Below are 16,254 nucleotides of genomic sequence, written 5' to 3'. Positions count from 1 at the left end.
GTTAATTGCATTCATAAAATAGTTTGTCTAATTCACATCTAGATATTTTTTTAAGGATGTCACATCTAACCCCCCACAAATATATAATGCAGCAACAAGAAACAAAAAAACTAGGGCAAAAAAATAGACCACAAACAGAGTAAAAATTAGTTTAAATGTGACATAACCATGTCATATCTAGATGTATCCTAAACATACCCTTTATAAAAATCAAGTTGTTACTTAAATGACTAGAGGAGGCCAACCAAAAAGTTACACTATACTTTTCAACGAAGAGGTGTTTTTCTTTCTTTTTTGACATAGCCAGATTTATTAAAAATATCACCGGAAGTAAAAAAAAACAACTTAAAAATAATAAAAACCATCGAGGTCCCTAGACCAGCGAACAACTATTACCGCCGTCAGAACAAGCCGCCAACGCGTGTTGTCAGCTGCTGCTTTCATACCAGAGCCGGCCTGATCTTGCAAATGTTAACCGGGAAGTCTTTGTGCACGTGCCCCTAAAAACAAGCCTGGAGTCGTACTCGTTGTGGTTGAACCATAATCAATTTGAAGTGCCTGACACTAGATCTAATCGTCACGCACGCACCGTGAGAAACCCTAACCTCCTCGCCTCAACGAGAAACCCCTAATGCAGTGAGTCTGGGTTTGCCTGATTATTGCGCCGGTCACATGCAGCACAACCCCCCTATGTACGTGAATCTTACTATGATAAAACGCATAGTATGTGTGTCATTCGTTAGTACCACCATTTACTGTCCGCGCCCCCACATGTGAAATTATTTGGTCCACGACTGTAGCCATTAACGAGTGTTACCTGATCGTGGAACATATTTTAGAGCAAGGCTGGTAGCACGACCAACAATTGTCTACTCCCTTATTGTATGACTGGGTCCATACCAAAGGCGATCAGAACTGAGGCCATAAAGCTGCCGACTGCCGTCAAGGGCTGCAGCAAACGACGCCGGCGCGTCACCCAAGTCGCCGGGCAGAGGTACGAGCTCCTGAAGCACCAAAGCGGGCAAATGGGTGCAGGAACTATTGGCATCCATCACAGGCACCGATCCAACAAACTGATTGGACTTCTTATTCACGACTATATAACATCATCTCCAACAGACGCGCAATAAGCGATGCATTAAAACAGTTTTTTATGCGCGGCAAAGCACTGGCTCCAGCAGCGGCTGCAAAATATTGCGCGCGCGACCCGCTCCAACAGACGTGCAAAAAAAAAACATCACATGCAAGCAACCAAACACAAACTAGTTTAACCAAATAGATAATTTAATGATACAAATAGCAAAGTTCAACCAAACAACACAAACTAGTTCGATACAAATAGCAAAGTTCAACCAAACATCACAAACTACAAACTACGAGGACTACTCCGAGTTGTCGTCGTCCTCCTCCTCGCTTGTGTCATCCGACGTATCAAGAAACACGTCTTCCCACCGATCATCATCCTCGGAGAAGAATGATGCATGTCCTAGATCACACTGCAATATCGCCAGTCCTTCCAACGACTCATGTCCGCCCGTTCCACGCGCCGCCTTGCCCTCCTCTCCGCCAGAAGGCGTTCTCGTTGACGACGTCCTCTGGGTGGCGCTGGCGCCACTCCGCCATGGCTCGCTCGTCCGCCTCGGCGATGAGGATTCGGCGCTGCTGCCGACGGTGTTCCTGACGGCCGGCGTCAATTACTAGCCGCGGCGGAGGGACGAGGTCCTGCGCCTGCTCGCACGTACAGATGTCCTGAAAGTTTATCTGTGCGCGAGGCCTCGAGAGGCGCACGCCGCCGTGTCGTACGCGTGGGAGGCCTCGTGGGGGGTGTCGAAGGTGCCGAGGCTGAGGCGCACGTTGCCGAACCGAATCTCGGCGTAGAAGGTGCAGGAGGGGCGTGCGCGTATGCCGTGGTAGCCCAAAGCTCCCGGCGGCGCGGCGGCATGGTGGCGCATCGGCGGCGAGGCGAGAATGCGGCAGAGGAAGCGGGGAGAGAGCGGGAGAGGGCGCCCTGGCGACGTAGAGACCGATGGGAGGGCGCTGCATTTTATAGGCGCGCCGGATGCCACGCGCCAAATCTAGCGATCGTGCTTAACATGTACTCTATGAATTTCTAGATCTCACCATATGGTAAAAACTTCACTAAATAAATGCAATAAGTTGGGATTTTACGTAATTGTCATGTATAATACTTATGTCGAGAAGCATTAGTATTGTCGTAGAATACTTTGATCTTCAGTTATTTCGGCCTCACTGCATATGTTACTAAAATAGATACTACATAACACAAACCTCGCACTTAATTTGCATACACCATAAATTTACAATGTTCTGTAGGCTTAGCTAGCTGAGAAAGTTCATGGACAAGAGTGTTCGGCTAATCAATACCAGCTACCCGTAAAATAATAATAATCAATACTAGCTAATTACATGTGCATTTCAACGGGGCATACATATTCTAATTGTTCAATATCAATCGTGTCCGACATAAATCTTATGCCCACCATATTCCAGATTTTGGTAGAATCTTATTTTATTCGAGTATGGGTAGGAGAAAGCAAATGTAAGTTTTGCTTTTATGTAAGGTTTTGATAAGATTTAATTTGATTCGGGTATGAGTAGGAGAAGGCAAGTAAAGTTTGATTTAGTTTAGGTTTTGGTAAGATTGATTGAGTTAATGCATGCCGTGGGGGTGGGGGATGGGGAGCGGATGGAGGCGAAGGTAAGCGTACAACGATCAACTCCCCTTTAATAGTAGAGATTAATGATAGTTCATTTTGTGCATCCATGAATACCTTCACACCACACCACGAGATGTAGTTTGCATTATGAAGTAGCCATACATTGTTGCCTTAAATAAAGTTACAGTTCAATCTCATCTAATATGATGTAACTTAATGTGGACGTATCCTGGATGTACCTGACGATCATGCCTTTGCGAGTGATATGGCCAACATAGCATAAGGACCTAACAAGTTGCTCTCCAGGCTCCAGTGACGCTCTGCAGCGCTCAGGAATTCACACATGACATCTCCAAAATGTTGGACTAATATCGGCTCACATAAAGCTCTCAAGAGATTGACGAACTTGCTTGGGGTGCTAAGAGCATTGTTCATATCGGTTGTAGGGTCATGCACCTGCATCTCCCTGATCGAAAAGGAGCCCTCTTCTTGGATGATCTCTCTCACCTCTTTACTAGAAGGTTCATACACTGGCACATAAAAAGAATCAAACTTTTCTTTGTCGTTCACACCCTATTAATAATACCATAAAAACACGAGGTGAAATGTTTGCGCTCGATTGCAAAAGATGAAATGATGTATTATAATATATGAAAAAATATACCTCTAAGACCATGACACTTAGAATCTGATATATAGTTCTTGAAAGGTAAGAGAATTTGGTGGCAGTTACATCAGAACGCCTCCCTACCAGGGAAACAACCATTCGGCCTTTTGAGACCAATTCTTTGGCTCTCAGCTCCAGGAAATTTGTGAAATCTTTCCTAAACTGTTTTGCATAAGCCTCAAGCACTATACGGTGTCTTTGACACTTAGCATCCTTGTCCATGTCATATGCCGGGATGAGATTCCTGAATAGATCTTCAGGAGCCTGCATAGATAATTTTTTGCTTACAGAGTCGACTAGTAATGTAATGGATTGATCGATCAAGTAGTATCAGACTCAAACCTTTGAGAGCCAATGCAAACTGTTTGAAGAGCAGACAAGATGCAAAGAGTCACTAGTATAGAGGCGCTCGTAAAATGACCCCGATGTGATACCAGTCACGACGACATGCTCGTTGCTTTGACGGAGCATGACTAGGCTCTTGACCACCGTGTTGAAGTTATTGTTAGGGAGATCGTTGAGGAGCAAACATACTTCTGGTGGTGGTCGTTGGACCTGAAAACAGTGATCTTGGACCGCCTTGACGGCAATTGATACAAGTGTGACCGCGTTTGGGCCAGTGGAGCAGCCCATGTCCACGATCACCATCTTACCGGGCACCAAGGTGCTAGTGCTACTGCATAATTCAGCGGTGACCGCTTCAATTAGGGGTTGCATCCTCTTCTGCTCAGCTGTCTGCAGTTTACTTGCACTTGTTAAGAAAATCTTTTTTACTCAAAAACGGAGGACATCCTCGACAATGCATCGATTGATGCAAGCACCCATAATTAAGAAAATCTAGTCTAATATTTTAGCTAAACAACGTGCATATTAACTTTCTGGTTTGTTCTTTCAAATACCAATAGTATAACCCAAATTATGAACGATGAAAAAAAAAATCTAAATTTTATGTAAGTTGTTGATGAGATAGTTGCGAGAAGTCGGTCGTCAACGCCAGTCCTAGAACCATAACTTGTGAGACAATCAAGATATGAGAAGAAGGTACCTGAATACTAGAGTTGCGAGCATAGCTTGTTTCCCCTTGTCCCTGATTCATATGCACCATCTGCTTCATCTGCTTGGATGCCATTGTTTGTTCGAGCAGAACTAAACCTCACCCCCAGATTTTATAGCTGAAATAACCAATTAGCAGGACAATGCTAAAAACGTGCTAGTAGTGGGAAAGACCTACAAGTGCTATCCGCACAAGCCATTTAGCACGTTTAGTCCACTATATATATATGGCCTTTCGTACGTTGTACTGTTGCATGCAGTGTTTCTTCGTGGCAAGTGACAAACACGTGCAACCAATTACCAATGCATGTGAAGCAGAGGAATCCTTCCATCATCTTCCCGGTTCTTGGTGCATCGAAAAACCTAGAAACGGTGAGAAAGAAAAAAACCGAGAAAGAAACTAAACGGAAAAAAGAAATTTCCAGGATTATCGCGCAGTTTCTGTTGTTGCTGTTGAAATGATTCGACTTATGGTGCAGTTTTCCTCTGCAGGAGAAAATTGTGCAGTTGAACATGAATCTGGACTTGCAAGCGAACATTTCACCCTTGATTTTTCGCACATTTTCACTGCCATTACGTTGTGGATGGTAAGTTTTGTTGCAGCCTGTAGTGAACTCCTTTCTAGAACGAAAGCACAATGGATACGACTTTTCCTCCTCCTCCTCATTGCCATACGAGCACGCACGTACGCGCGTGCTTCTCCAACTAAACGTGTCAGCCGACCAGAAACAAACGTACATGATGTGCTCATAGCAGCAAGGAGAAGAGAATATGTGAAGCGTGGTGCTGTTTGGCCGGCGATCCGAGCCCTGTCTGCATCGTGCTCCAGAGAGCCCCAAACTGGTCGGTCACGAGACGCCAGCATAAGCGTCTCCGTGGGCAGGCGGCCGCTGCTGTTGGTAGTCAATGGGAATATTATTGCTTCACACATGTGCATACGACATACACGCTAGTCTACATCACAACTGCCTGTGAAACAACATTTTGCTACTAACTAATCGTTGTGGATGATAGCCTGGTAGCCTACAAAAGGATGTGCTTTAATGACCCACCGTAAACTAATATAACAGTGTTTAGAGGAGGACGATTTGTGGTCTATGGGGACATATACACCTTATAAGAGATTTTTTTAGTAATTCAACAAAAAGTCAAAAAATTCTGAAAATATTTTTGAAATAAACTTGACCTTCTGCTGTACCTGTGAGAAAAAATCCACAAAAAGAAAATATCCCTTTGACTTCTTTTCAAAAAAGACAATTTTTTGGCTAAAATAGTGTGAATAGTGACCTATAATAGCAAATAAATTTTGTCTTTTTTGCTGTGAGGTCAACTTTTGTTTTTTTTCGTGAAAATTTATATACTAGTGCAAAAGTAAGTCAAGTGTTTTGTAAAATAGTTCTTACCTATTTTGACTTTTTATAAAAATATTTTTAAAAAGTCCCCGTATAGGGTGCATATACAACCAGGAACCATTGGGTATTTCCCAGCGTTTAGATCACTATTTAAGTGATCTAAACGCTCTTTATTAGTAGTTTACAGAGGGAGTACATTGTTTCTTTGAAACGAGAAGGTAATGTTTCAGTCTCATCAAATATGGCGTCCCTCGATGAGCGACATAGCCAAGGTACCTGATCAGCACGCCTTCTTCGTGAGCGACGCCACAAGCTGAGCCCGCGGGTATCTGCCAACCTCGTCCTGCAAGCTTCCCTCCACACTCCAGCGCCGCTCCACGGTCCTCACAAATTCATCCATCACATCTCCGAAATGATGCACGACTATCGGCTCAAACGCGGCTCTCATCTGGTTCGTGTACCAGCTTGTGGTGATGAGAGCGTTGTCCCGACCCCGTGAAAAGTCGTGCACCCGCATCTTGGTGATCGAAAAGGAGCCCTCTGCTTGGATGATCTCCCGGAGCTCTTCATCCGAAGGTCCATACACCGGCACGTAGAACGAATCATACTTCACTTTGTCAATCACGCCCTGTCAATCATGGCACGAGACCGAGAGTGCAAATAGGCGCGTTCAGTAGGAACCGATATAATGGCTGTAGGAAAAACAGTAAAGAAATGTACCTCCGAGGCCATGACACTTAGAATTTGAGCAAAGATTTCCCACACGTGAGAGAATTTCGAAGCACGGCCATCAGAACGCCTCCCTGCAAGGGAAACAACCATCCGGCCTCCTGAGACTAGTTCTTTGGCTCTCAGCTCCAAGAAAAGAGTGTAGTCTTTCCTGAATTGTTGTGCATAAGCCTCAAGGACCATAGGGAGCCTTTCACTCCTAGCATGCTCATCAACGTCGTAAGCCGGAATCCAGTTCCTCATTAGATCTTCAGGAACCTGCAAGGGATTAGATTTTACTTACAGAATCAAAAGTTAATTGAAATGGATCGATCCATCGAGCAGTATCAAACTCGCACCTTTGAGAGCCAATTCAGGCTGTTGGACGAGCATAAAAGATGCATGGAGCCACTAGTGAAGAGCCTCTCATAAAACGACCCCGGCGTGATCCCAACAGTCACAACAGCAGGCTTGTTGCTTTGATGGAGCATGACCAGGTTCTTCACCACAGTGTTGAAGTCATTGTCAGGCAGGTCATTGAGGAGCACGCACACTTCAGGTGGTGGCTGCTGTAACTGAAGGCAGTGGCTATGGATGGCCTCGACGGCAATCGATACCAGTGCTAGCGCGTTTGGTCCAGAGGAGCAGCCCAAGTCCGCGATCAGCATTTTTTCAGGGAATGAGGTGTTATTCTTGCTGCATAACTCAACGACGGCTGCTTCTATCAGGGGCTCAGCCTGTTCTGCAGAGCATTCTGCAATAGAGTTTTAACTCTTCAGAAAATCTTGTTTAATCCTTTAGCTAAATGGTATGCTTTCTTAACTTCACTAAAAAATCTTTTTAATCTCAGCAATGAAAGGATGTATTGAGAAGGCAAGAGTCAAAGAACAGGTTAGCATAGATCGATGAATTAATCGAGATAAGAGAAGGTACCTGAATACCGGAGTTGCGAGCATAGCTTGTTTCCCCTTGTCCTTGATTCATATGCACCGTCTGCTTGGAAGCCATGACTTTGCTTGGAACAAAGCTAGGCTAGAGTCCTTAATCTGCAAGAACCAGATTGAGAAGGCAATGGGTTTAATCTGTTGATTGCTGATGCCCCCCTTGTCCACATATAGGCCTCTTGAGCCATACCTCTGAATCTATCCACGTGTTGGCTTTCCGTGTCACATGTGAGAGGGGGTGTTGAAGTGTATATGTGGATTGCCTAGCCCTTTCCATAAGTTCGGACTTTTGGTTGTGTTGGCTAGTGCATGAAGCTTAACACAATCAACACATAAACCGCTTGAGTTGAAAGGTAGGATTTTTAAAAGCTTAAAGGGATGGTGGAAAGACATGAATGGGGTCAAATTCTGATCAGCATATAATACAAACAGCCTGTCACTAGCAGAGGCGACATTTTTTAATTAGCAGGCTTGCTATTTGTATCCGGTTAAATTGTCAAAATGGAATCCAATGAAATAGACATTCTAGAGCAGCACCAATGCAACATTTTGTTGTGTAGTAAGTAGTAATATGTAGAGTTCTTTATTTACACCCACTGTTCACCTAGTTTTTGTTTGGTGCTTATGCAGAAATACCTTCTGGAATTGCGATTGTTCACAAGCAACTACAGAACTAATACATATATACATCAAGCAGTCAAATAATTGGTGACCAGGCATATGAATGAATCAATGCACTGGAGAAATAATCCAAACTGTTTCATGCCTAGTTAGTCAAGAGGAAAGAGAATATACCTGAAAACCAGAGTTGTGAGCATATTGTTTTGACGTGTCCTTGAATATTCAAGGACCTTGATTCATATCCACCACCTATTTGGAGGCAGAGGCTTTGCCTGGAGCAGGTCTAAACTCCATACATCTGGTTAAACTGTTAGCATGCGATCCAATGAAAAAAAAACATTTCGGATAATTTAGAGCAGTACAAATGCAACCTTTCTTTTGAAGATAAATTCATTGGTGTACTAGTAAGGAGTCCGATTGTGTTTTTCAAATTACCATATGAACAGAAGGGAATTTCCTATACCGCAGGAGAACTACAATATCAAAGTCAACCACATTATCTGATGAGGGGGAAATACAAACACTTGGCAACGATAATAGAAATAGTACTTCAGCAGGTATTTATATTTTTTGTCTCCCGCAAATATGATTGAATTTGATGTTCAATTTTAGAAACATGTCATGCCATGTTGACAGATACAAAGCTAAGAAGTCACACAATACCTTGGTAGGCGATACAACGAGCATCCCTCTCGGGTTTTTGGCACACAGCTTGCAAGCTGGGCTCCTGGCTCTGGTGCTTCTCATCGGCCCTTACGAATTCACCCATGACCATGTTCCGTAAAACAAAGGGTTTCCTAAAAACTGTGCATACGCTATACATCACAATGTTTAATTCTTCAAAGCGTACCATGGGTGTAGTTTACATAATCAAGTGGGCACACAATTGGCCTCAAAGAAAGCATCAGTTTCACTGTCATCAAATGTCATGTACCTAAAGGTACATGATAATCATGCCTTTGTGAGGGATACGACCAGCATAACATAAGGGCATTTGGCGCGCTCCTCTTGCAAGCTTCCCTCTAGGATATACCGCCGCTCCACGGTCCTCACGAATTCATCCATGACATATCCAAAATGTTGGACTATTACCGGCTCAAACAAAGATCTCAGAAATCCCGCGAATATGCCTGGGGTGCTGAGAGTCTTATTTATATCGGTTCTAGGGTCATGCTCCCGCATCTCCCTGATTGAAAAGGAGCCCTCTTCTTGGATGATCTCTCTCAGCTCTTCAAGCGAAGGTTCATGCATAAAAGGAATCAAACTTTTCTTTGTCGATCACACCCTGTTAATACAACCATAAGATCATGAGGTCGAATATAATACTCACACCTTCGATCGCTAAAGATGCATGCTAGAAAAGAAAGTATTGAAATGTACCTCTGAGACCATGACACATAGAATCTGAGCTACAATTTCTGGAAGGAAAGGGAATTTGGTGGCGATTATATCAGAACGCCTCCCTAGCAGCGAAATAATCATTCGGCCTCCTGAGACCAACTCTTTGGCTCTCAGCTTCAGAAAAAGTGTGAAATCTTTCCTGTATTGTTTTGCATAAGCCTCAAGCACTATAGGAAGCCTTTCATGCCTAGAATGCTCATCAATGTCATATGCTGGGATGAGATTCGTTTTAAGATCTTCTGGAGCCTGCCAAGATAAGGTTTTGCTTACAGAGTCAGCGAGTAATTTAACAGGATCGATCCAGCAAAGTAGCATCAGACTCGCACCTTTGAGAGCCAATGCAAGCTATTGGACGAGCAAACAAGATGCACAGATTCACTAGTGAAGAGCCGCTCATAAAACGACCCTGGCGTGATACCGGTCACAACAACAGGATCGTTGCTTTGACGTAGCGTGACTAGGCTCTTCACCACCGTGTTGAAGTCGTTCTCAGGAAGATCGTTGAGGAGCACAGACACTTCTGGTGATGGTTGCTGGAACTGAAGACAGTGAGCGTGGATCGCCTCGACAGCAATCGATACCAGTGCAAGCGCGTTTGGACCAGTGGAGCAGCCCAAGTCCACGATTACCATCTTCCCAGGCTGCAAGGTGCCGGTGTTGCTGCATAATTCAACGACGACCGCTTCAATCAAGGATTTCATCTTGTTCTGCTCAGCGTTCTGTAGTTGACATGTACTTATTCAGAAAATCCAAATCTATTTCAATTCTTGTTCTTATATTGCATAATCCGGTTAGTTTAAATGCCAGTAGTCACTACAACATGGTTGTTGAAAGAAGGCGTTTTGGCCAGGGTGTTTTTCTAAACGCCTCAAAACCGTGTTTAAGGAGGAGTTTCGAGGGAGTCGCCTTAAATCATCTCTATCTTAAGGCCTTCTACAAAATCGCCTCAGATCGTATGCATCTTTGGAAGCGTTTTTCAAAAAAGCCTGAAATTGGAAGAGATATTGAGGCGATTCTCACAAACGCCTCTTAATCGATTGTGGCGTTTCTCAGAAATCACCTCCAAACGTGGCGCTGCGCTAGAGGGTTGGATGGTGCGGCAGGATGGTCAGTCTGTGAGCTGGCCATATTTGCAGCTGGTGCAATGGACAGGCGGCCGAGCCTGCGATGCGACTTTTCAGTCAGCTTGCGTGAGACTCTTGCTTCCGGCCTACTAGGTGTCGCCGTTTAATCCCAATGTTGGGGGCAGAGGCTGAATGCACAACCAGGCTGTTCTTGCCTTCGTGTTATGCGGATAGGACGCTATACAGATCGTGGGACGTGCCCATGTATATCTGTATTAGCTACTAATATACTCACGTGGTTGTTAGTGTGCTACAATGTTTTGGCCGTTACTGTGTTCGAGTCTAGCAACATTCTTTCTATTAGTCCCATACTGCTTAGCCAACAAGAGTTCAACGTACTTAAAAGGAGGAAACGTGGTTACTAATTCAGAAATCACAACTAGTTCTGGCTAATGGGTTTAGGGCTTAGGTTAATTTTCTGTGTAAAACACGGACAGTGTGTTTTAAGAAAACGCCGCATGAATGATTAGAAAGCATTTTTTGTGTCTTTTGGGGGCGATTTAGACTGCCTTGGAATATCAAGCGTGCTGTAGTGAATATATAAGATAGTACATAATTATGTTCAAATTCTTGGCGAGACAACCTTCGGAAGCCAAGTTTCAGGAGATCGTAGAAACAACACTACCAAATTAATCAGTAGAGGAGAAAATACCTGAATACTAGAGTTGTGAGCATAGCTAGTTTCCCCTTGTCCTTGATTCATAATCGGAGCCGTCTGTTTGGAGGCCATGGCTCTCCGTGCAGCAGGCCCAACCTCCAAAGACCTTGAACCTGAGAAAACAAGGTTAGTAAGGAGATGGTGATGATACCCTTCAGTTCTACCTTTTATATGTGGTCCGGGCTGCTTATTGGGTGGACCGATAGGGGCTGCTAACAGGAAGGTTGAATGAAAGACTCAGTCAAATTAACATCATGACTTTGATTGCACAGTGGAAGTTCAATTCTTCTTTTCATATGCTCAACTGGGGATGACTCTTATGGCTGCCTATTGGGGGCAATTATTAAGGTAAACGTGTTTATCAATTGTTATCTGCCACTACAATTGGGGGCAGTTATATTGTTGAAAGGTTGAAGGGTCAAAATTCAGATAAGAACAACGACCTGTCACCGCCAATTATGATACTCTTAAACCGGCGTGTACAGAGACACCAAAGGAGGAGGGTAGGCGGCATTTCGTCGAACTGGTGACGGGCGGTGGAGCGGCGACCGAGCGAGTCAAGCTTCCAGGCCCCCTTTTGCTTCTCTTGTTAGCAATCTGGCGACTCAGGTAGAGGTAGAATAGCTTCTTCACCTCCAGCGACGGCGCAGGGAGTGGAGGCAGACGACTGCGCCGCCACGTTCTTTGGCAACCTGCGCGCAGGACGCAGCCACTAGTAGAAATCCAGTCAGGACCCGCGGCACATGGGGGCGAGAGGAGGGGGGCATTTGACCGAGCAGAACCTGCGGGGAGATTAGGGCGACGTCAACGCCGTGCGCTATGACGACGAGGAGGTGAGTCGAGGAGCGCCGGGATGGCGGCGGCGTCGTCGTAGAGGAGCGCGTCCATGCCCGTCCGCCCCACCACCCACGAAGCCGCCGCGCCTCTCGCCTGCAACCCGAACATCCCCGACTCTCTCCGGACGCGGCGGCGTGGCTGGTAGCCGGCGCGGGTCTCGCCGGCCGTCGTGTCTCGCCCGGGAGACCGACGGAGAAGCTCGCATGGGACGGGAGGTCCGTGTCCAGTTCACAAGCTGGGCCGGCATTTCCATTTCGCTCTTTCCGGGCCGCAATATCTAGGCCAGCATTGAGAGGGCCTGGCTTGCTGTGGGCCAACATCCACACCGTGGGCGCCGCTGTACACAGTTTCTACACAGTACAGTGCCTCTGTGTGTATAGTTCGAGCTCTGTGTTATCCTCGTAAAAAAAAGTCCGAGCTCTGTGTTTGATTCTCGGTGGACCCATAAACTGCCCGCATCCGTCAGAACCATACTGTCCGGACCGTGGGCGTCATTCAACACGGGCCTATATCGGTTTTTGAGACGGTCCGAACGTGATTCCTTCCGCAAAACGGAGACAAAAATGTGGGAGCTTTATGTGAGTTCGGACATGTGAAACATAAGAATACGACACCCCAGGCTCACCCAAAACCCTTCCTGGGCCCTGCGACTCCATCGCCTCCATTTTCTCTCCTTCCTTCTTTCTTTTTTGCCGCCGCCACCGCTCCACCATGCCACACCCCTGCTGGAAAAGCTCCTCGTTGCCACTATACTATCAACTAGACCATGATGGCGCGTGTTGCTGTGCCCATCCATTTCTTCGATAGGATGCTAGGAATTTTCTTATTTATATACATACATGAACATGGAAGTTGAATGTGTAAAAACAAAATTTGAACATGTGGAATTACAATGCCTTTGCTCTTGGAAGGATGCCACAACTTTCTTTATAGTGTGATTTACATCCTAATAGCACAAAGCAAAGCACACTCGCTCATAGCAATTAATCACAAATACACAACTTATTCAAGATACGTATGCGGCAATGATGATACTGTTTACTCGACCACAAGGTAATCTCATTCTTTAAAATCAAGTGCTCACAAGATACCTGCAAGAAGGTGCTTTGTGAAACTTCATATTTCTGATGCTCATTTTACACTACATCTAAAAGGTGCTTTTGTGAGACCTTTTAGCATACTCGACTATGATGTTTTCACTGCTAATATGTTAAGCTATTTGTGATGAACGCTTATTTCTCACAACTATTGGACAATAATAACTACAAGTTTGAGTACATATCTTACTTTATAGATTTGTATAGGATTCAATCAATTGGAATTAGGCTGGTTAGAAATAAACAAATTCCAAGATATAGGAAAAGCCAAATTGGACTAAAACAAATTAAACAAAAAACACAAAAGACTGCATATTTTCACATCACATCATCGTTAAAAAAATGGTGTATAAATTATGTCACCATTCATATGGTGTCGTCTCAACGAATTTCGATGGTGCCCTATTTAACATGAATGCAACCGTCTCTAAAATACAACCCCAAAACGATAGCGGTAAATCAATAATAGACATCATAGATCGCATCATATCTAATAAAGTGCGGTTATGACATTCGGACACACCATTATGTTGTGGTGTTTCAGGTGGCGTGAGTTGCGAAACTATTCCACGTTGTTTCAAATGAAGACCAAAATCATAACTCAAATATTCACCTCCACGATCAGATCGTAGAAACTTTATTTTCTTGTTACGATATTTTTCCATTTCATTCTGAATTCTTTGAACTTTTCAAATGTTTCAGACTTATGTTTCATTAAGTAGATATACCCATATCCGCTCAAATCATCTATGAAGGTCAGAAAAAATAACGATACCCGTCGCGAGCATCAACAATCATCGGACCGCATACATCAGTATGTATTATTTTCAATAAGTCTGTTGCTCGCTCCATTGTTCCGGAGAATGGAGTTTTAGTCATCTTGCCCATGAGACATGATTCGCAAGCATCAAGTGATTCCAAAACCCCATCAGCATGGAGTTTCTTCATGCGCTTTACACCAATATGACCTAAACAACAGTGCCACAAATAAGTTGCACTATCATTATTAAACTTGTATCTTTTGGCTTCAGTAGTATGAATATGTGTATCAGTACTATCGAGTTTCAATAAAAATAGACCACTCATCAAGGATGCATGACCATAAAAGATATTACTCATATAAATAGAACAACCATTATTCTCTGATTTAAATGAATAACCGTCTCGCATCAAACAAGATCCAGATATAATGTTTATGCTTAACACTGGCACCAAATAACAATTATTCAGGTCTAAAATTAATCCCGAAGGTAGATGTAGAGGTAGCGTGTCGACGGCGATCACATCGACTTTGGAACCATTTCCCACGCGCATCGTTACCTCGTCCTTAGCCAATCTTCGTTTAATCCGTAGCCCCTGTTTCGAGTTGCAAATATGATCAACAGAACCAATATCAAATACTCAAGCGCTACTACGAGCATTAGTAAGGTACACATCAATAACATGTATATCAAATATAGCTTTCACTTTGCCATCCTTCTTATCCGCCAAATACTTGGGGCAGTTCCTCTTCTAGTGACCAGTCCATTTGCAGTAGAAGCACTCAGTCTCAGGTTTAGGTCCAGACTTGGGCTTCTTCACTTGAGCAGCAACTTGCTTGCCGTTCTTCTTGAAGTTCCCCTTCTTCCCTTTGCCCTTCTTCTTGAAACTACTGGTCTTGTTGACCATCAACACTTGATGCTCCATTTTGATTTCTACCTCTGCAGCCTTTAGCATTGTGAAGAGCTCGGGAATTGTCTTATCCATCCCTTGCATATTATAGTTCATCACGAAGCTTTTGTAGCTTGGTGAAGAACTCTGCCAATGACACTATCATTGAAGGAAGTATGCCCTAGAGGCAATAATAAAGTTATTATTTATTTCCTTATATCATGATAAATGTTTATTATTCATGCTAGAAATATATTGACCGGAAACTTAGTACATGTGTGAATACATAGACAAACAGAGTGTCACTAGTATGCCTCTACTTGACTAGCTCGTTGAATCAAAGATGGTTAAGTTTCCTAACCATAGACGTGAGTTGTCATTTGATTAACAGGATCACATCATTAGAGAATGATGTGATTATGACCCATTCCGTTAGCTTAGCATTTGATCGTTTAGTTTGTTGCTATTGCTTTCTTCATGACTTATACATGTTCCTATGACTATGAGATTATGCAACTCCCGAATAACGGAGGAACACTTTGTGTGCTACCAGACGTCACGACATAACTAGGTGATTATAAAGGTGCTCTACAGGTGTCTCCGATGGTACTTGTTGAGTTGGTATAGATCGAGGTTAGGATTTGTCACTCCGATTATCGGAGAGGTATGTCTGGGCCCTCTCGGTAATGCACATCACTATAAGCCTTGCAAGCAATGTGACTAATGAGTTAGTTGCTGGATATTGCATTACGGAACGAGTAAAGAGACTTGCCGGTAACGAGATTGAACTAGGTATTGAGATACCGACGATCGAATCTCGGGCAAGTAACATACCGATGACAAAGGGAACAACGTATGTTGTTATGCGGTTTGACCGATAAAGATCTTCGTAGAATATGTAGGAACCAATATGAGCATCCAGGTTCCGCTATTAGTTATTGATCGGAAACGTGTCTCGGTCATGTCTACATAGTTCTTGAACCCGTAGGGTCCGCACGCTTAAAGTTCTGTGACGATCGGTATTATGAGTTTTTGTGTTTTGATGTACCGAAGGTAGTTCAGAGTCCCAGATATGATCACGGACATGACGAGGAGTCTCAAAATGGTCGAGATGTAAAGATCGATATATTGGACGACTTTGTTCGGACAGCGGAAGTGTTTCGGGAGGTTTCGGACATATACTGGAGTACCGGGGGGTTACCGGAACCCCATGGGGAGTATATTGGGCCTAATGGGCCTTAGTGGGAGAAGAGGAGGGGCGGCCAGAGCAGCCGCGCGCCCCTCCCCCTCTAGTCTGAATTGGACAAGGAGGGGGGCGCCGCCGCCCTTTCCTTCTCTCCTTCTCTCCTTCCTTCTTCTCTCCTACTCCTACTTGGAAGGGGGGGTCCTACTCTTGGTTGGAGTAGGACTCCTCATGGGGCGTGCCATAGGAGGCCGGCCCCTCCCCCTCCTCCACCCTTTATA

The 16,254-nt window shown here is 44.3% G+C and overlaps 1 protein-coding gene and 2 pseudogenes across 1 annotated transcript; all 3 read right to left on the bottom strand.

The window, feature by feature from the left end:
• Nucleotides 1-2,924: 2,924 nt before the first annotated feature.
• Nucleotides 2,925-4,474, bottom strand: LOC119269980 (anthranilate O-methyltransferase 3-like). The gene is made up of 4 exons (XM_037551923.1): nucleotides 4,391-4,474; nucleotides 3,688-4,080; nucleotides 3,343-3,609; nucleotides 2,925-3,251 (listed from the first exon to the last, which is right to left on the bottom strand). Exons 1-4 carry the CDS (start codon nucleotides 4,472-4,474, stop codon nucleotides 2,925-2,927), a joined length of 1,071 nt encoding a protein of 356 aa, XP_037407820.1.
• Nucleotides 4,475-5,779: 1,305 nt separating this feature from the next.
• Nucleotides 5,780-8,934, bottom strand: LOC119269979 (annotated as a pseudogene).
• A 250-nt stretch (nucleotides 8,935-9,184) lies between these two features.
• Nucleotides 9,185-14,886, bottom strand: LOC119269978 (annotated as a pseudogene).
• Nucleotides 14,887-16,254: the final 1,368 nt, after the last annotated feature.

Source organism: Triticum dicoccoides, chromosome 3A (assembly GCF_002162155.2).
Source record: "Triticum dicoccoides isolate Atlit2015 ecotype Zavitan chromosome 3A, WEW_v2.0, whole genome shotgun sequence".
Lineage (NCBI taxonomy): Eukaryota > Viridiplantae > Streptophyta > Magnoliopsida > Poales > Poaceae > Triticum > Triticum dicoccoides.
This window is presented reverse-complemented; position numbering and strand designations above follow the sequence as displayed.